The sequence below is a fragment of the Rhamphochromis sp. 'chilingali' genome (genome assembly GCF_963969265.1).
Source record: "Rhamphochromis sp. 'chilingali' genome assembly, chromosome: 7".
NCBI classification, from domain to species: Eukaryota; Metazoa; Chordata; class Actinopteri; order Cichliformes; family Cichlidae; genus Rhamphochromis; species Rhamphochromis sp. 'chilingali'.
In genome coordinates, this window is record NC_137934.1 from 33,555,229 (window position 1) to 33,574,832 (window position 19,604).

Consider the following 19,604-nt stretch of genomic DNA (forward strand, 5'->3'; position numbering starts at 1 on the left):
TTCAAATGCAAGCCTATAGTGTAGCTATTTCTCTCTAGATTTCTTGTGAAGGATAGGCTACAAGAGAAAACATAGCGAGGCTGAACTAAAAGTACTTTTACACGTTCAGCTACAATAGAAAATGACATTATTTATGAATAATTAATTTGAAAGCAATTCACTAGACCCTTAAAACACAATCATGTGATGTTTAAAGTGCCAACAAATATAAAAATCTGCAACTCAGTTTATTTATATTACCATAGAGCACCAGTTCACAACAACAGTCATCTCGAACTGCTTTATATGGTAAAGACCCCACAATAATACTGAGAAAACCCCAGCAATCAGATGACTCCCTATGAGCGAGCACTTGGCAACAGTGGGAAGGAAAAACTCCCTTTTGACAGGAAAAATCCTCCGGCAGAAGCGGCTGCGACAAGTTTGTGGTGCAGGAAGGAAGATAGGACAAAAGAAAAAAATTGGAAGAGAACCAGAGTTTAATAATAGCAGAGAGTGAAAAGAGGTGAGTGAAGAACAAATACTCAGTGCAACATGGGAAGCCCCCAGCAGCCTAGGCCTATTGCAGCGTAACTAAGGGAGGGTTCAGGGTTGCTTGATCCAGTCCTAACTCTAAACTTTATCAAAAAAGGAAAGTTTTAAGCCTAATCTTAAAAGTAGAGAGGGTCTTATGGCTTAACCTCTGCCACCCAGTCTACTTTTAAATACGCTAGTAACCACTAGTAACCCTGGAGTCTGACAACAAAGTTCTTCATTGAAGTGATCTATTGAATTGATGTGCTATATACTATGAGGTTTTTACGATAGGTAGGGCATCTTTGACACAAAGGACAAAGCACAAAGTGTGGATCCAAAACAGACAAGGAGCCCTGACTTTGTGCAGGTATGCCTGTCAACAAGGTAAGTAAGTCAAACTGAAAATACCTTCTGGGACACCAGATAAGAAGGAAAATTCCATTTACTGCAATCTATAAAATAGTTATTATTTACTGTTTAATATTTTTTTAAAAATGCATTCATTTGGCATTTAGTAAAAGCTGAGATAATAATGGATCCCTGTGCAACTCTACCACTAATTATAGCCTCAGAGCTGAGTTGGTGCATCTCTAGATTTACTACAAAGCCAAACAGTGTAAGCTCCAAAGACACTGAAGGGCTGGTTGGACTGCATTAGTTTTACAGACGTAGCTGATAAACTGAGCACTACAGCTGAATATTTATCAACTATGTCACTACTCAAGATAAGGATGACAACAGCGAGTTTTGTCTAAGGCTGGATCTTTTTACCACTCTATTAAAATGATTTTAGGTGTCATTGGTAGAAACTGATGCCGTGGGAGACGCTGCTTGTGTATCTTTGTGTCTGCAGCTGAGAGTTCGGCAAAGGAAAAACAACAGGTGAAGAAATGCTGATGCTGAGCCAAAGTCATCGAGAGCAGAAGGCAAACCAGTGTCCGGTCAGACAGATGGTGCTGCTCCACAAAACCCCACCAATCAGGTGACCGAACTGCAGCCCAAGCAAACCTATTATGCCATCAGCTATCAACATCTAAGAGATTTTTTTAAAAAAGAAAAAAGATTCAAAGGATGATCCGTCAGACTCCATCAGGGGGAAAAGACATCACAGCAGTATTTTGTGTGCATAAGAGCATTTTTATTGTGTCATTTTATCCAGCACTGCAGGCGCTTTATGGGCTTTGATTAAATATTCATGCTGGAATATCATTATGTCAATCAAGACGCACTGAGAGAGCTGCTTCTGATGGGAGTCAGACAAATTCACACTGGGGTAAATGAGTAAAGCTAATATGTACGTGAAGTTTTATACTATATTACAAAACGATTTCCCTCCTCTCACTCTCTGTTGCACAAACCGAGGATGCTGACTGAAGAAAAACTGCCAAAGTGGTCAAAAAGGAGCAGTGGTTTCCTGCAGCACTCCTCTTTCTAATACTACACACCTTTTTTCCTTTTAACGTGCTAATACACACACACTTTGAAGTATGTGTTGATACTATCAGTGCTGGTGTTTCTTATAGTTTGTTAAGGCTCTTTAAAAATGAAGCCATGGGCCTTTGGTGTCAGACAAGTAAAAGGTCACTTTAGATGAAGATGGCACGAGACATGAGTGCATCTTAATGATGGTGACAAATGAGATTAATCAGTCTGCTCAGAGATGCTGAAGAATTAATGCTGTGCATAAATCCATCTGTTTCTAAACATGTTCTTAGGCGAGCGAGCGTCAGCTGGGTCACAGTGAGCGACTGAAGGAGATGAGGGAAATGGCGACAGTCCATGAGCGCCAACTGGCCGTGATACGTGCTCATAACCAGCAGTTGGAGCAGTATAGAGATGGTGTGGAGGAATAAAATACCAGAAGTTGCTCGAGACTGGTTATATCGTTACATTATCAACATACAGAAAGTAACATGCAAAGATTTAAAGTATCATGTCACATTTGACCTCTGACCTCTCTGTCAAGGTCAATAAATTGATCTGAAAATCAAAGTTATAAAAACTATAGAGCTATTTAAAACTAAAATTAGCACAAAAAGAAAGGAAATTTGTGTTTGATGGATTGTTTCTTGTAACAATGTTTATTGGCTATGAGTCGTTTGCTGTTGGAAAGCCTGTTTATTTCCCCTTAAATGGAGCCACATTTGTAACGTGGGTTGAGCAGCAGAGTTGAATATGGGGGTTGCGTCCATGAAAAACGTGCCAGATCCTCTCTGGCAATGTCAGACAGCTTATTCTTTGTTGTGTTGTTTATTAAATTGTATCATTAAAGAAATATAGAGATATTGGCCATTGAAGTACTGTATATATTTAGTTAACAAGCACAGGCCTCAGTAGCATGTGGAAGAACCACACAGAGCCACAGCAACCGGGCACCTGCTCCTCATGCTGGTCATCAGCTCAGTCGCATACTGGTGTCATCCCATTCTTCGACCAGCAATTGTCGCCAGGTCAGCCAGTGTGGCTCTGGCAAAAACGGATGATCTGATATCCCCGTGTTGGTGTTGTCCCCAGACCATCATGAAAATGTTGTTCCAGGTTCAACATTGCAAGTGACCAATCACATTGTTGTGACGTTATTCTTTTGCGCGCCAAGCCATTCGTGCATTTATGAAATTCCAATGTTGCAAGGACAATATCAATTCTGCTTACTGTTTATTAAAGGGTTAGGGTTAGGGTTAGGGTCAGGGTCCGTTGATCGACGGACAGAGGCGGTTTCTCGCAGTTTAAGTACAGTTTTTTGTTTTACGCCGGTTTTTCCCGAAGTCGCAAAAGTATGACGTCACAACATTCTGATTGGTCACTTGCAATGTTGATCCTGGAACAACATTTTCATGATGATCTGGGAACAACACCAACACGAGGATATCAGATCGAGCGGCAAAAACGGCACATCCAAACTGATCCCACAAAGGTTCAAAGGGGTTGAGGGCAGAACTGCAGACTGGCCACTCTGTCCTCTCACTCCCAAAAACTGGCGGTAGTCTCTGATAAATCCCACTCATGGAGAACAGCATTTGGTTCCAGGTTGTGGAGATATGGGATTGCCGTTGGTTGCAGAGTCCCCAATGATGACAAGCCTTGTTTTTTACAGTAAAGCTGCCTCATGCCAGAAGCTGCGGCAATCAGCATAGCAGTCTCTGCGTCTTCTCCACACTGTGACCCTAACATCCAACTAGCATAGACAGAATGTGGACTCATCACTGAAGATAACGTTGCTCCATATGGGACCAGAGATTGGCTGTGTGAAGTTGGTTCCAGATCGCAACTCCAACTTGGTTTTGCAGAACACCAGCTTGAAGTTGGTTTATGACATGAACCTTATCCAGATCAGTCAAATGTTACATGCTTGGAGCACTCACCTACTGATCGCTGTAGCAGGGTCGATGCTCACAGGTGGTGCTAATCAAGCACCTGACTGTCAGCACTTGGGGTAACAGGGTATCTTTCCAGCAACTTATTTAATCGTTTTTTCTTTAAAATACTGAAAGAAAAACAAAACAAAAAATTTAAATGTATTTAATTATTTCCCATTGATGATAAATGATAGATAATATAGATGTTAATAAGGTGATAGATAACACAAAGTGATGGACTGGGATGAAATCTACAGCATTTCAGCTGGTAACAAAATTTACTTGATATGTGTTAGTCTGAGCAGGGACATATTCACGGTATTCAAACATAACTCACTGCTCATATTGTATTTTTCACACAAGAGGCATATTCTTTGTAGCTAGAATATTTTTTCTAGCTACTGGATGAGTCAAAGCATCAATTATGTATTTCATTAGGGGGTAGTCCCTCATTGTGGTGTCTGTGGTAGTCTAAATTAAATTTAGTAGGGTGGATTCTGGCTGGGAAACCTTTGATAAATGGCACAGCATTGTCTAATTTCAATGATCTGTTACAGTGCTTTTGTTCTTGTTTTGTTTTTTGAGTGTGCAAGAGGACTCTGCATCTGCCAATCGACCAATTACCCTCCAGCATAAAAACATGCATCATGACACCTAAAATTCTTCTGTGGAAACCATTTTCCTCCATTTCTCTTGCTTTAAAAACAAAACAAAACGTGTGAATATGAATTAGCTTTCTTTTTATGAGGTTAAACCATGTTTGTGCTGCAGAGCCCCGCAGCAGGCAGGTCAGATCCAGCCACTGTGGTACAGATGATTGATCTGCAGGCAAACACCCAAAGCCTGGAGAGAAATCAACCACCACCAGCAAGCAGCTGCCACCACCATGGCCAGAAAGAAGACTAAGAATCAGAGTGATCACGAAGAGAAAATATGTAGTGCTCATCACTGTGTAACCCTCTGTCAACACAGCTGTGCTCAGTGAAGCCTCAATGAAGTTTACTCAGCTTGATTTTTCCACTCTAAAAAGTGATTTACTCTTTGAAGTTTATGGAGATCAGATTCTGGTCCAACATTTGTTTCCTGTGATTAGTTCTAACACCCCAAAAACAGGGATAAATTAGAGTTGTGTATAGAGGCAACAAAGAATATAACTGAGATATTGGTTTAGGTTGCGGGATCCAGTGAGCCAAAAAGAAAAAGCATTGCCATGGAGGTGGAGCGGTTTTTGCAATACAATTCTGCAAAATCTGTTCTTGGGTAGTTCTTTGAGGTACAGAGCAAAATACATGCACTTTCCTTAATATTTACTGCAGTGTTATGTGCCAGTTTTTGGAAGGGAATTACCAAGTACCAGGTGTTAGCATGATTATATCAACTCGAGGGAATGTTTTGAAACTACAGGACTGGACAAAGAGCCACACTGTTAAGATATTTTAGTGCTACAGGGACATAATTAGAGTGATAAAAGTGCTGCTGAAATTAGTCACAGAAATACATATCTTGCTTAGTTACAGCCACCTTGTGTCCGTGTGTTCTACAGCTCCAATGACTGAGACCGAGCTTGTGTTGATTTAAAGGGTCAAGCTTCATCAGGTTGCCAGTTTGCAGGCCAAGACCGAGAGAAGGAAAAAAAGGAAAGAAACTCGCAAGCCCAGGATGCCACCTCCTCTATCTCCGCTTCAGCAAAAAGAACTCCATTTATACACCCGTTTCAGTTAAGATTTCTAAAAGATCCAAAAGACAAAGATGTGTCATTCAGGACAGTTTTAAGTACTAAACTTCACTTTATTGCTGGTGATTTTCTGTGACGAGAATTCATAAACTCTGTTTGGTACCCAAAGAGCATATTATATGTTGCCATCATAAGCCATCACAAATCATGATTTGTTGTTTTTGTAATGCTCTGAGACTTGTAGATTTTTTTAATGACTGAATATAACCTGTAGAGCACTTCAGCAGGCTTCAGATGAGCCAAGAACAATCGGGCCGTTGGTGTTTATCTAAAAAGAAATATGATTAAAACAGTAACTCGTCCTGAGTTTAATTCATGTGTAAAGATAAAATGTTAAGACTTGCACACCTGCAGGGGTACTCAAATTTCAGGAAACTGCATCCAGCACCTGGCACAGATTGCTATTAATGGGTGCTGATTATACATGTCCCAAATTAATCTTGAAAATAGCATGTTTCTTTTACTCGTAAGAACAGTTTCACTCCAATTTGGAATCATTAATAAACACTCCTGTCTGTCCTCAAAGCTCCACAGCAGCCACTAGAGGGTGCCAGTGCACAGTTTGTGCCAATAAGTATTGCCCAGCTAAAAAGCAGTAGCATATATTCATTAAGTGTTCAGTCCTCAGTTTCAAGTTGCAGACTCTTTGTTTAGGTACATGGTGAAGCAAGTAATACTTCAACTCATCATTTGTCTCCTTATAAACTTAAGGTGAAAAAACAAAAAACAAAAACATGGAGCACATTTGGTGTATTTGGTCAATAGCAGAGACATGCAGTGTGGAAATGCCTAATAATTGCAGCAGTGGCAAAATATAAATATGCAGTTTTTATAGGTTAGGATGGCTCTTCATGTTTGAATTTGATGCCACAGTCCTTCACCTAACATACCAGGCCAGTCAGGAGCTGAAAGACATGGCCATACAGAAAGCACCCCTTCTTATCTGCATTGATTCAACTTCTGTCTCTTACTTTACTCTCATAGGGAGGCCTTCCAATAATATGTAGGGTGGTGAAAGATTCTGTGAAAATGGTTCTTTACATAATTTATACAGTCCAAAAGTTGTTTTGGACATCTGCTCATAAGTGCATAGATGGTTTCATGTGAAATAATTGGAAGGGACTACAGGTGTGACATCAATGGACTGAAGAAATCAATATTGCATAGTTACATCTGCAGATTCTTTATTTTTACTACAAGTATACAAAAACTTGACAGACAAATCTATGAAAATGGATCTTATTTACAGAAACAAGAGTGCTGAAAGGTGTATAGGGGCTGGACAGGCATGACGTGCTGGTTTCTGAGCTCAGTAAAGAGGTGAAGACTGTCACGCCGGGGACTCGACAGATGCAGACTGGGTGGCAGACTAGAAGGAAAAAAAAAAACAAAAACAAAACAAACCAAACACTGCAATTAGTGAATGTTAACATAAGAGGCGACAAATGAGTGAAGAATTTTAAACCTGCAGGTTTGTCAGATATTCACTTGTTCCATTTGGTAAACTTTCACAGAAAGCATGAATTTTACTTTTTCAAAATTGCCTTCAGCTACAGCAAGATTGATGCTGTGTAGTTTAAGTGGATAAATCATTCAAAGACCGAGAAAACCTCCTTCACTACAACTCAATTAAGGACCCACTCCAAGTTCTCGCATGCGTCCAGTTTTAACCTTTATGAAACTAAGGAGTCTTCTTGTTCCACCAGAAACCACATTTAGGTATGGACTCCTGGCCACCAGCCAGCTACAGCAGTAGTATCACAGGGCAATCCTGCTTCAGAAGGTAAGAGATAAGCCTATCACTCGCCTCCTGCGATTTCCCCTCCTGGACTCCATTGCCGTTGCTGGCACTAGAGTCACCGCTGCCATTAACTGTGGCTTCCTGTTTCGCTTGTTTAGCATCAGTGTCCTTTACTGGGCTCTCGTCCTCTGGTTTCCTCTGTGCAGAAACAAAACCAGGACAGGGAGGAAGAGAAGACTGAAGGCTTCTGTACACAAACCGAAATTGAAGTGATCCATTACCAGTCATTAGGAAAATAATAACTTAATGAACCATGCACACAAGCCACACCAAATCAAAGCTTAATTTCAAGCATAAAGTCCCATCTACATGCGCACACAGCTCTGGTTAGGAGCCACACCACACAGGCTTGCCACTGATCTGCAGAAAAATCTAAAAATGAATTTTACAACTGCAACCAGCAAAGACAGACCTCACAACAAAGACAAGCAGCACATGCCACAGCTTCAATGCACTGATTGAACCCAGTACAATTCCACGCTGAAGGTTTATTCCTTCACAGATTAAATGATTGGCATGAGAAAAAGCAAAGTCCATTTTTCCTCTTCACTGAGAAGAAGCCAAAGGGGGGTGGGAGACATATTAGAGAGCCTCACCTTTTTCCTGACGAGGTGAGAGATGTCAGAGACCGCTTTGGAAGATGAGGAACTCTCAGTTTTAACTGGAACCTAGAATACACAAGTTTGAATCCCACCAAATAAGTAACACAGGTGGCAAAATGCTTTATTTAGCATGTGGCACCATACAGTACCCTTACCTGACTGGTTGTTGCAAAAGCTGCCGATGAAGTGCTGCCATTTTCACAAAGGAATGCTGATGAAGTTGATGCACCACCCTGAAAGAGGAGAGCCAAATACAATTCAAGACTACTGAACTAGTAAACCCAGGTGCAAATTTCACCATCCTGTGTACCCACTAGTGTCTGCTGGATGGCCTGTGAGGCAGCACTGGCTGTTTTCTGGCTTTCCTTGGCATCCTCCACTTTTTCCCGGATGTCAGGCAAAAGCAGCTTTAGCTCATCCAGCTCAGTTTTCTCCTCTGCTGCTCCATCTGCGCCTTCGGCTGCATCGATCACCTCCTGCAGCATGGCTGTACCAACAACCAGATCAGAAAGTCACAACATGGAAGACAACACAATTACAGCCTTCTGGGACCGTTTATGTTTTGGTGTTCAGTGGGTGTTGTGTCCTCTCCCAAAGAGATGCAGTGCTATTCATACCTACAAATCACAATCATTATTTGGATTTCATATATTAAGTGCAAAAAATAAAATATTCAGTTGAGGGGAGGAGTAAATTCTTACCCAAACGGGTCTCAATGACCTTTATGGAGCTGTTGTAGTGCTGGATGGCCTGGCTGTACTGATCCATATAGCAGAGCGTAGTAGCAACATGGTAGTGGGTCTCAGCCAACAGACGAATGTGGGGAGGCAAGTATTTCAGCTGCAGGGCAAGACACTCCTGGAAGTCATCAAGTGCCTGAGGATAGTTACCTATGGGTGGGAGTGACAAGCAGTGAGATTTGGGCATTGGAGACTGTAAGGGCAGTAAGTCTACATCTTGCAGGAGCAGCAGCATACCTGATTCAGCACTGACTTCTCCAAGTTTCAGATATGCCTGGGCTGCCATTAGCTGATCCTCTGTGCTTTCCTTTCTGTGCAGAAGTAGCTTTAAAATTGTAAGCTGGCCTCAGGCTGTCACATAACAGTCAATGCAGTCTAACCACCCATTTAACCATGCAAGCGCAAATGTTCATACACATTTAACCAAATCATTCCATACCTTTTGTAGATGACTTTAGCTACTTCTAGCATTTCCCATGCCAACTGCAAATTCCCAACTTCCTCTTCTTCCTGAAAGGAGGGCGGGAGCTGTGTTGGTCAATAGCCACTAACACCCAATCATGACTATTCAGCAGACATTTACAGTACAAACTACTTCAGGCACCTGATATCTGCATTTGTAGGAAAATGTTTTTCAATTCTTAAGTTAAAATCCAGAAGAATTAAGATCTTTGTGATCATAATGTCATAGTAAAGAAACACGTAGCTACACTGCTTGCAAATTATTTACTTCATTGCACAGTTCTATAGGAACTCGCCTTATCTTGTCCATTTTTCTCTCCATCATCATCGTCGTCATCATCATCATCATCGTCGTCATCATCATCTGTTGAAGCAAAATTATACAAGTTCTAAACATCGCCTCATGTATTAAAGTCAGAAACGTGCACCACAGATTTGTGCCTGCATTTCCACCCTTCACCACTGCGACACCTGCTGAAGTGGACCGTTTAAATATCAACCGTGCACCCATCCACACACCAGAAGGTGCTCTTTGACTCAAGCTCTACTACCCTCCGTTTCCTCTTTGTCCTCATCACATCCTCTCACTGGTTTCACCCCAGTCCCATTGCCAGTCTGCTCTTCTGAACTGTCAGCCTTCTGTTCAATCTCAGTTTCTTTTCCAAGTGATCCTTCCCGCACACTTTTCACAGAAGAAACTCCATCCATCTCAGTTTCCTGAGATAAGCTCTTCTCATCCCCAGTCACAGGAGAATGTGGATCCTCAGCCTTTTCCTTCTCTGCCATTGCATCATATACCTGCTGTCGCAGCTCATCTCTTGTTTTTTCTGCACCAGAATGGCACATATAACTTGATCTTTCAGATAATGATTTATAAATAACCAAGCTGATTCTACTGACGATTTTGCCAGAGCGCTTTTCTGGCAGAAGGGATTGTAGTAAGACACTGATATGTAAAATATAGTCTAAAAAAATTTAAAAAGCCCAGTAACTGGAAATCTAGTACTAAATGTAAACAAAGGCAGTTTTAGGTCCCATCTTTCATTACATATAATCTTACTACACATGCTAAAATTATCTGTGCGCTTAAAAAAAAAAAAATCTGCAGCACCTAAATACTGACCATCAAGGTTGTCTGGACTCTCAACATTTGAGCTGCTGGGCTGCTCCTTTTCCTCTGATTCTTCTGGGACTCCCTCCAGGGCATTGCCAAGGACACTGTTCTCCATCCTATTTATATGAAAAACAAAACAACCCAACATAGACAATATTGCTGAAGTCAAAAATAGGTGCAGTTCATGAAGGAACCAATAGAATTCGTGTCCAAAAGCTGTCACTATGAACAGTTCTTGTAGGCTAAGAAGCAAACATTATTCCTTTGAAATAATGCTGTGTCAACAACAACAAAAAAAGTTTTAAATAATTTTTTTTTTTAAGTATTATTTTCACAGGTGCAGCTTTTAGGGAGTATGTTTAAGATAAGAAATTTGACAAACCTAGCAAGTTCCAACAGAGATTTCCCACAAAGGAAGAAGGCCTCACCACACTCATCTGCAGTGTCCCCATATTTTTCAGCCCTAGATGGAGAAATGTATTTGTTGTTTTGTTTGTTTTTTTATTAAATAAAATTGTAATCCAATGTAGTGAGGTAGTTATGAAGCTAAAGTAAAATTTAATCCTTTGAAATAATACATTAAAATACTTTACTCCATTTGGAAAAATATATTACAGAAATCTATCCATTTCAGCGGGAAAAGAAAAATCCATAATCAAGTTTCAATTTCTAACTGTACAGTGACAGCACTAGTGTTTCACATCAAGTCTTACTCACAGCATGCTACAGGCCTCCTGGAAAACATTGACAGCAGAAACAACATCCCCCATCACCAGATGCCTTTTCCCTGTGCCAATCAGTTTCTTTGCCTCCTCCAGAACTTCAACTGAGCTACAAAAGGAACAGAAAACTCGCGTTAGTTATACTGACTAACTGTTAGACTAAGTGACTAACAGTTGCGGAACAATTTGCCATTAAACTGGATACTCACCTGCCTGCTGCAGCAGCTGTCGATGAGCATGGCTTCTCCTCTGCACTGCAATAGTTTAAACTTAAGTTCAGTCAATGCTTATGCAAGTTACCTGATTCTGAAGTACAGAGTCCACGCTCCAAACTTTCACTACTCAGTAAATGCCCGAAGATAGCTACGCCTCATTGCTGTTAGCATCGTGCAGTTGTTAGCCAACTAGCTTAACAGTATGAGGGCAGAGTTATGTTATCAACGTGTGCAGCTGCCGTGAAGTACTGCTAAGCACGCAGTTTTTGTAGAGTATCACTTTCTGGAGATATCGTTAAAATAGCTTATATCCAACACCTATCATCAAGGTTTGCCTACGTTCTCCGCGTAATTCAGCTAAGGGCTAGCAAGCTGTGTTTTCCCTGCATACGTTATTGTGGACCTGAGTGAAAAATGACAAACGACTCTTACCTCTCAGAGCTCGACGCGACGGACGTTTCCTCTGGCATATCTTCAGAAAGGCAGTAAAGACGCCGGAAAAGGACAATAAACAACGGTCTGTTATTCCGCGAATAAAGTACAGACAGACCCTATAGGACAGCCTTTGTTGGCGCGCTTAAATAGAGAAAAGAAGGATTTCTATTTCCGCTTAACTTGGAACGCGGGAGATTGGATTTAAAGGGGCCGTAGCAACTATCGTGATGCGTTTAGGGTCCATAGGAAAGACAATTGTTAAGGTTAAAATGAGCGTACGAAACACTACGACACGTTGGCATTAGAAATAATAGTAGTACTGCTATTACAGTTAATAATAAGGGACTGGGCGAGGGTGGTAACATTTTAAAGTTATAATTAGAAATTGTAATGGCTGTACAATTAATTACATGTCATGAATAAAAATGTCCTTATCAGATACATTAAGAGACTTTAGCCATATACAGTTACAAGTTGGCTCGCTAACACAGCCACAACCTACATTTGTCAAAATAAATGTAGGACAATGCAAGGTTACTTCTAATACGACATGTAGTACTGGTTATCCTTTACCGTAGACGTGTGTATACATCTACTCGAATCTCAACCTTTTAAATAAATTGTGAAACTAGGGCTGATTGTGATTCTTTTGTATGTTTTGGTTTCGAAGCTTCTCGTGTGGCCTCGTTGGCGCAGTAGGCAGCGCGTCAGTCTCATAATCTGAAGGTCGTGAGTTCGAGCCTCACACGGGGCACTGTTTTTTCGTCGTTTTTGAATGCTTTTTCCCTTCTTGCCGTTTGTTTCTTAAAAGATTAGTCGTCACACTAGTAAAACGGAAAGAAACAATAACAAGAATTTAACATATATTCAGGAAACTTAAGATTAAAGGTTTCCCTCTTCATTTAGTCAAAATACAAATTAAAACTGTTAAAAGCAGTAATGTTAGCCTCTTCAGAGTCGACGGTTGATTTTTCCTAGTAAAATTAGCAGTAACACGTGTGAAGTGTACAGCGAGTTTTTTTTAGACCATTTTTTTCACCGATCAAGATATGGAGCTGAATGACAGAAGAAAATGAGACATCTGAATGGCATTGCTTAATACCAAGTCCTGTATTACAGAGAATGTAAGCTGACGGGATACAGTATATATTTTCTATGTATAGTTTATGCAATTGTCAGATAGCTCAATATCTGCTTTAATCAGAGCCTTTTTCGGCTGTTAGACCCAAAGTTCTCAGCAGGTGGCGCCCATGCTCTACTTTTAAATCCCATTTTCTTCTTCACTTCATTCGACTGCTCTCAGAAATTCATTGAATTGAATGCATCTTATTTATAGAAACGCCAGCTGTGCAATGTGCCACATATAACCACAATAAAAAATAAATAAATTTTTAAAAAGTAATAAAAAAGCAAGTGGACCCTGGAAATGAGCAAAATGTGAGAAAACTTTTTAAAAACCAATTATTCCGTTAAAGCACGCCAAGTTAAAGTGGCTTTTTCCTTAAGTGCTTTATGGCAACCACAGAAACAATGTTTGGAAGCATTGGGCCGCTCATGCCAGTAATTAAGTAATTGAAGTAAAGCGAGAGAGGGAGTCGACGAGCGGGAGGAGGGCGCTGAGCCTGACACTGGGCTGCAGACAGACTTAGTGGCTGCAGATGAAGTTTCTGGTCACACTGCACGGTGCGACTTTCAGGAATTCATAATAACCGTCCAGATTTTCTAACTTCCCTCTGACATGTTGCGATGTTCCGTGCAGCCTTTCAAAACGTGGACTTGTTTTGGGTAATTTTGCTGTGTTTTGTTCTTCTACCGGAGGCTGGCGGTAGATCAGCCGATGCAGACAGCTGTCATGAGGTGAAGACAGCCTACATGATGCGCCAAATAGGCCCGGTGGAGCTGGTGCCAGACAGACCGGGACCAGGTCAGTCAGTCAATCCCTTTGGAACTATTATATTTAGCAAACTTTACTTGGATTTATTAAAATATTATACTTTAATTTAGAAAGACATGATATATAAAAACTTTTCCAGCTTTTTATAAATGAGGCCAGAGCAGAGCTTTGTTTGCCTGCATGCATCAGTGGAAAGAACCTAATAATTAAGTAATCTGTCTTGATACAGCCTAACATTGATTGGCTGTTTTATTGCTGTTAGACTTATGATTGAACACGTGAATACAGCGTGAATAAAACTTAGCCAAAATGGTTATGACCACTATGAGGGGCCGCATTTTAAATAGGGAGGATCATCTCTGTAGACAACCCTTTAATGTGAGAGAGAAATGAAAGTTTGCTGAGAAATGAATAAATGAATAAAGTCCTCTCGGGAGGACTTGCATCACCTATTTGTTTTCTAAATATAAATTCCCTTTTAAATTCTTGTGTGTGTGTGTGTGTGTGTGTGTGTGTGTGTGTGTGTGTGTGTGTGTGTGTGTGTGTGTGTGTGTGTGTGTGTGTGTGTGTCCGCGCACGCGTATTATACCATTCACATTTTATGACATTCCCATGTGTGCTATCTTCGTCACTAAGATTTCTCCAAGAAAACGCAAAGTGTGATCTGGCAATCAACATTGTTATAGACATATTAACTTATGCTTTGACCATTTATAAGCCTCACCTAAAAGCTGTACTTGTCTTTACTATGAAAGTGTTACTTGCTGGTTACCACTGGTTAATAACACAGTAATTACTATTTATAGGTATTTTGCAGAAAATGTCTGTGCAAAGGTGCTTCTTCTTCTTGTTCAGTGATCTGGTGTGACCCTGAATAGATTAGCTTGAGGAAGATGTCAGTCACATGTGCCAGCATGAAGGCACAACCGACCAGGCTTGTCAGTGATCTTTGCTTCCACATCCTAAACTTCAAATTTCAGCTGAACTGTCCACTAAAAGTATTTGCCCTTAAACGCCCATAGTTCAATTTGAAAATAATGCATTTTAAAAAGAGCTTAAAACAGCATAAAGATCCACTTACTGCAAATTTGTGAAGGTTCCACCTTTTGATCTGTGTGACACTAAACTGCATCTACAGGTGAGTGCAGTGCAGCTCAAAGCGCTGAAAATTTATCAACAAGCAGACCTTGTATTACGACTAGAACATAAGTCAGCACGGTTTGCTGAATCATGCCTGCTCAGTCCGTTCTGGTGTGGTTATTTGTTGGGGCAGTTTCAAATCTTGTTGCAAAGGTGAAAGAGATCAATACTGGATGCATGCAGCTTCAAACTTACCTGCTGTTCAAAAAGCAAACCCTGAATGCAACACTACCAAAATTCTTCTATTATCAGCCTGTGAATGACCCAAGGTTTGGCACTGTTTTGTTATTTGTGTGTGAGCGTGTTTGTGCGCTGCATACAGTCCATTCCCCTCATCTCTCTCTACCCCTTGATCTCAGTCAGCTGCTTGACAGCTTGGTTTACAGTAGTCTGTCAAAGTTAGACTGCTCCTAGTCACACACACACGCACATGCATACACACACTCACACACACACACACACAAATGCACAAACATTGGTGTGAGTGGTGAAGTTTCACTCGCTGCTCATGTCATCATGTCACCTCCCACCAGGCCCGTTGTGCAAAGCATTTTTGAGGTCACAAAGTTCTGTGCACCACATGCTTTTAAATTCTAAATAACCGATTGGATTTACTAATCGACTGGCTAATAAAGTTTGTTGATGATAAAATGTGGACAAAATATAGACCTTTAGTTAGTAGCAGAAAGTTCCTGAGCTAAGCCCCAAATCATTCTCTGTCTTTCACATATGTTCATATTTATATGAACAATAAGAAATTTGCAAACTGCTGAAGTAGTATAGTAGGTCGAGTGTTGAACGATTTTCCTGGTATCCAGGCCTTTTTTTTTAAGGTATATAATTCCTTTGTCTTTCAGATGAGTCTCTCCGAGTGTGTGTCCACCCTGGGCCCAGCTGCTGTACCAGTAAGATGGAGGACAGCTACATGGCAGCTGTTCGCAGTGAAACACAGCAGAAGATGCGATCTTACAGTTTCGAACTCAAGTACCTGATTGCTGGACACATCAAGGCGTACCAAGGTGAGGGAGGGATATTGAATTGAGTTCATACAATTAAAATAATTCTTAAACTATACTGATTTCTCCTTTTTAACTCAATTTCAATTACATTTTATTGAAATAGCTCCAAATCACAAAAACTGTTGCCTTGCAACACTTGCATTAGTGAAGACAAAACTAGTGTTGGAGAACTGTGTAGCTGGAGGATCTGTACGGTCATGAAAAAGAACGTTTTTACAGGACTCTACGCAGTCCTGACAAACTGTGAAAAACAAAGCACACTCTTACTGCTTCCATAGAAATTAAGAGTGCAAGTAGCAGCCAGGTCCTGCTAATCAAATGCACTTTAACTGATCAGCAGCAAGTGTGGGCACCTCAATAAAAGCAGAAGTTCGTTGGTCTTGAGCATTCAAGCGTGTATAAATAAAATGCCACGGTCTTGTGGATGTCTCAGCAAATTCACCCCTTGTTTAAGGAAGCTCCAAAAATGCAAGAGCTACATCTCAGTTGGCATTTAAAATTTTAAAGTTTATGACAGTAAAATCAGAAAAAAACTGAGCAAGTGTGGCTTGTCTGGAAGGTTTGCCAGGAGAAAGCATTTTATCTCCAAAAAAGAGCATGGCAGCACAGTTTAACTTCACAAAATTGCATCTGAACAAACCACAAGACTTCTGGGATAAGACCAAAGTGATGGAAAACAAAAACATATGAACACAAACGCCTCATACCAACCAAACACAGTGGTGGAGGGGTAATTATTTGGGTTTGTTTTTCAGCAACAGGACCTTCTCTGTATACAAACCTATCCTGGAGTCAAATGTGAGGCCATCTGTTCAACAGCTTAGGTTTGGCGGCCTAAATGAGGTCATGCAAAAGGACAATGATCCCAAACAACAGAACGACTAAAAAAGAAAAGATTTCAGGTGTTGTAATGGCCTTGTCAAAATCCAGACCTCAACCTGATAGAAACACCGTGGTACCTTGAGAGAGCTGCGCACGAATGAATGCCCAATCCTCAATGAACTGAAGCAACCTTGTAAACAAAGAGAGACCAAACCTCATCCACAATAATGTGAGAGACTGATAAAGTCGTACTGGAGTGATTACTTTAAGTTATTGCTGCTGAAAGTGGTTTTATAGCTATTGGATCATGGGGTGCACTTAGTTTCACAGGAATGCATAGAGTCCTGAGAAAACTTTATTATTGGATTAGATTAGATTAGATAGAACTTTATTAATCCCTCGGGTGGGTTCCTCTGGGAAATTCGATTTCCAAAAAAGCACAGCACCGACAGAAGTTACAGAGTTACAGAATATTATATATATATATATATATATATATATATATATATATATATATATATATATATATATATATATATATATATATATATATATAATACACACACACACACACACACACACACACACACACACACACACACACACACACACACACACATATATATATAAATACAGAGACAATATAAATAAAATATACGAAGGGGATAAATAGAATAAATAGGAATAAAAATAAAAATACAAGTGAATTGCACATTTCAAGTATTGAGTCTATTGCACTGTTGACTATTTACAAAAAGTATTGCACAAGGTATTGTACAGTGAGGTGAAGAGGCACTACAGCTTAGTTGTTCCCCCTCCTTTGTCCTCCTGTTTCCCCTCCCTCTCCCCTCCAGAGAGGAGTTAAACAGTCTGATGGCGTGTGGGACAAAGGAGTTTTTAAGTCTGTTAGTTCTTGTCTTTGGGAGAAGCAACCTGTCACTGAACAGACTCTTCTGATTGTTTATGGCCGTGTGCAGAGGATGTCTGGCATTGTCCATGATGTCCATCAGTTTCTTTAGTGTCCTTTTCTCTGCCACTGTCACCAGAGTGTCCAGCTTCATGCCGACCACAGAGCTAGCCCTCCTGATCAGTTTCTCCAGCCTGGATGAGTCCTTCTTTGCTGTGCTGCTCCCCCAGCACACCACAGCATAGAAAAGTACTCCAGCAACCACCGACTGGTAAAACATCCTCAGGAGCTTCCTGCAGATGTTAAAAGACCTCAGCCTCCTGAGGAAGTACAGTCGGCTTTGGGTTTTTTTATACAGGTGCTCTGTGTTGCATGACCAGTCCAGTTTATTGTCCACCCACAGCCCGAGGTACTTGTACTTGTTGACCACCTCCACCTCCTCCCCCTCTATCTGAACCGGCAGTGGACCTGCTCTAGACCTCCCGAAGTCCACAACCAGTTCCTTAGTCTTTGAGGTGTTGAGTTGCAGGTGGTTTGTGTGACTCCATGCGACAAAGTTCCTCACCAGACTTCTGTACTCCTCTTCCTGATCATCCCAGATACACCCCATGATGGCCGTGTCGTCTGCAAACTTCTGAATGTGGCATAATTCAGAGTTGTAGCAGAAGTCAGAGGTGTACAGGGTGAAGAGAAGAGGGGACAGCACAGTTCCCTGTGATGACTGTACATATCCAACTTATTTTAAGACTAAACCTAAGGACTAAAACTCCCCTCACATGTGAATTAAATTATCAGCTTCCCATTGCTTTGTAGCTGACAGTCGATCTCTAGTGCTTATTGCAATCACACTGATTGCACATGAATCCATCATGTGTTTTCTTTGCTCCTTCTGGTAGTTGCCTCAACTGCTCGCCTCAAACTTGAGAGTAGTTATATTCACAACTTTCCATTGCTTGTGGTTATTTGCCTGTCATCGCTACAAAGTATAAATGTCCACAATAAAAATCTGAAAAATATTTCCACATTAAGGATAATACATCTTGCAGTATTTAGCTACACCCCTCCTTCAGCATGAAGCCCAGGTTCATTCATTCTCTCCTCGATTCATGACTGACAAGCACAAATAAAGGGCCTCCACCAAAGCGACTTTAATAGCAGTCGTGATTTTGATGTTTTAACAAGTCTGTCGAGAGCCCGTACCCCCCTCTGCCATTCTCACTTTGTGCGTTCATCACAAAATAGCTAGTCTGTGTCAGGGTGGTGGTGTGAGGCCAGTTTATTTTGTGAGGCGCCGCAGTGGCTAGCCAAACAAACAACTGATGTTCGATTGAGTCTTTGAGAGAGCAAACTCTCAGAGGGAGCAGCGGAAAACTTTGTTACAACTCTCTGCTCTCTTTCTCCGTCTGTCTGTCTCTGTCGCTGCAATAATCAGGTTTTGTTCTTGGCCAATGAGAGAGCGAGAGACGAAGAATGTTTACATTCAGTACGTATCCGCGGCAAAGTGTTGTTGCTGTGGGCAACAGCCGGTCTCTAACGGCCTGCTCTGAATAGGAGGAAGAATACTCTGCTTGTCCACTTGTCTCTCACTGCTATTCACCGTTTTGTGTAAGCATATGTGTGCGTGTGTGTGTGTGTGTGCAGGAGGGACCGTGTAGCTTCTATGTGTATGCGCTCATGCATTGTGGTGATAAAGGAGAATGGTAGAACTGATGAAACCCAGCAGACAGACGAGCAAACACCTACCTGTTTTCTTTTTGCTCCATCTCTATCCCCACACCCCAACCCCCTCTACATTTGAATACACCCAGCCTCAGTTTCAACTGGATGGCTGAACCATCCATGGGTAAAATGAATGCCAAACACCAAGAGACAAAGTATGCTGCAACTAGAGCAAATAAGAGAAGACAAGTTTAGTTTGCTGCACAAACCGTCTTCTCATTAATGCCAGGACTTCAGTAGCCCCACAGACCTATCATGTTCTGGAATCACTGTAGTTATCCCAGCACAGTTGGAAATAAATAAGATTCAGAAACATGGAAAAACTGTGGAAAGCAGGCATTCTTTGACAGGGTGGTGAGAAGCGTAGGCTTTATTTAGCCATTCATTGATCTAACTTGGGCTTTA

General features: G+C 41.1%; 2 protein-coding genes across 3 annotated transcripts in view; one reads left to right on the forward strand and one right to left on the reverse strand.

The window, feature by feature from the left end:
* Window positions 1–6,774: 6,774 nt before the first annotated feature.
* Window positions 6,775–11,872, reverse strand: nasp (nuclear autoantigenic sperm protein (histone-binding)). Of its 2 annotated transcripts, XM_080887310.1 has the most exons (14): window positions 11,696–11,872; window positions 11,258–11,302; window positions 11,044–11,157; window positions 10,709–10,789; window positions 10,336–10,442; window positions 9,509–9,576; window positions 9,190–9,260; window positions 8,988–9,061; window positions 8,712–8,900; window positions 8,325–8,497; window positions 8,166–8,243; window positions 8,005–8,076; window positions 7,415–7,546; window positions 6,775–6,976 (listed from the first exon to the last, which is right to left on the reverse strand). In XM_080887310.1, exons 1-14 carry the CDS (start codon window positions 11,731–11,733, stop codon window positions 6,938–6,940), a joined length of 1,281 nt encoding a protein of 426 aa, XP_080743436.1. In that variant the 5' UTR covers window positions 11,734–11,872; the 3' UTR covers window positions 6,775–6,937. The 2 variants fall into 2 exon arrangements, with proteins under 2 accessions (XP_080743436.1, XP_080743437.1); XM_080887311.1 differs by lacking the exon at window positions 7,415–7,546.
* Window positions 11,873–12,691: 819 nt separating this feature from the next.
* gpc5b (glypican 5b) overlaps window positions 12,692–19,604 on the forward strand; it is a 75,771-nt gene continuing 68,858 nt past the window's right edge. The window contains exons 1-2 of the mRNA XM_080887855.1: window positions 12,692–13,622; window positions 15,590–15,751. Coding sequence (XP_080743981.1) covers window positions 13,445–13,622; window positions 15,590–15,751 — 340 coding nt within the window. The 5' untranslated portion in view covers window positions 12,692–13,444. The remainder of the gene's footprint in view (window positions 13,623–15,589; window positions 15,752–19,604) is intronic.

What these genes read in the sequence shown, in the direction of transcription:
- nasp (XM_080887310.1), bottom strand. Translation starts at nt 11,733, where the DNA reads ATGCCAGAGGAAACGTCCGTCGCGTCGAGCTCTGAGAG. An exon ending in TCTCTGTTGGAACTTGCTAG is followed by an intron (nt 10,443 to 10,708) that starts GTTTGTCAAATT and finishes TCATATAAATAG; the next exon opens with GATGGAGAACAGTGTCCTTG. An exon ending in AGGAGGGGAAATCGCAGGAG is followed by an intron (nt 6,977 to 7,414) that starts GCGAGTGATAGG and finishes TTTTCCTTCTAG; the next exon opens with TCTGCCACCCAGTCTGCATC.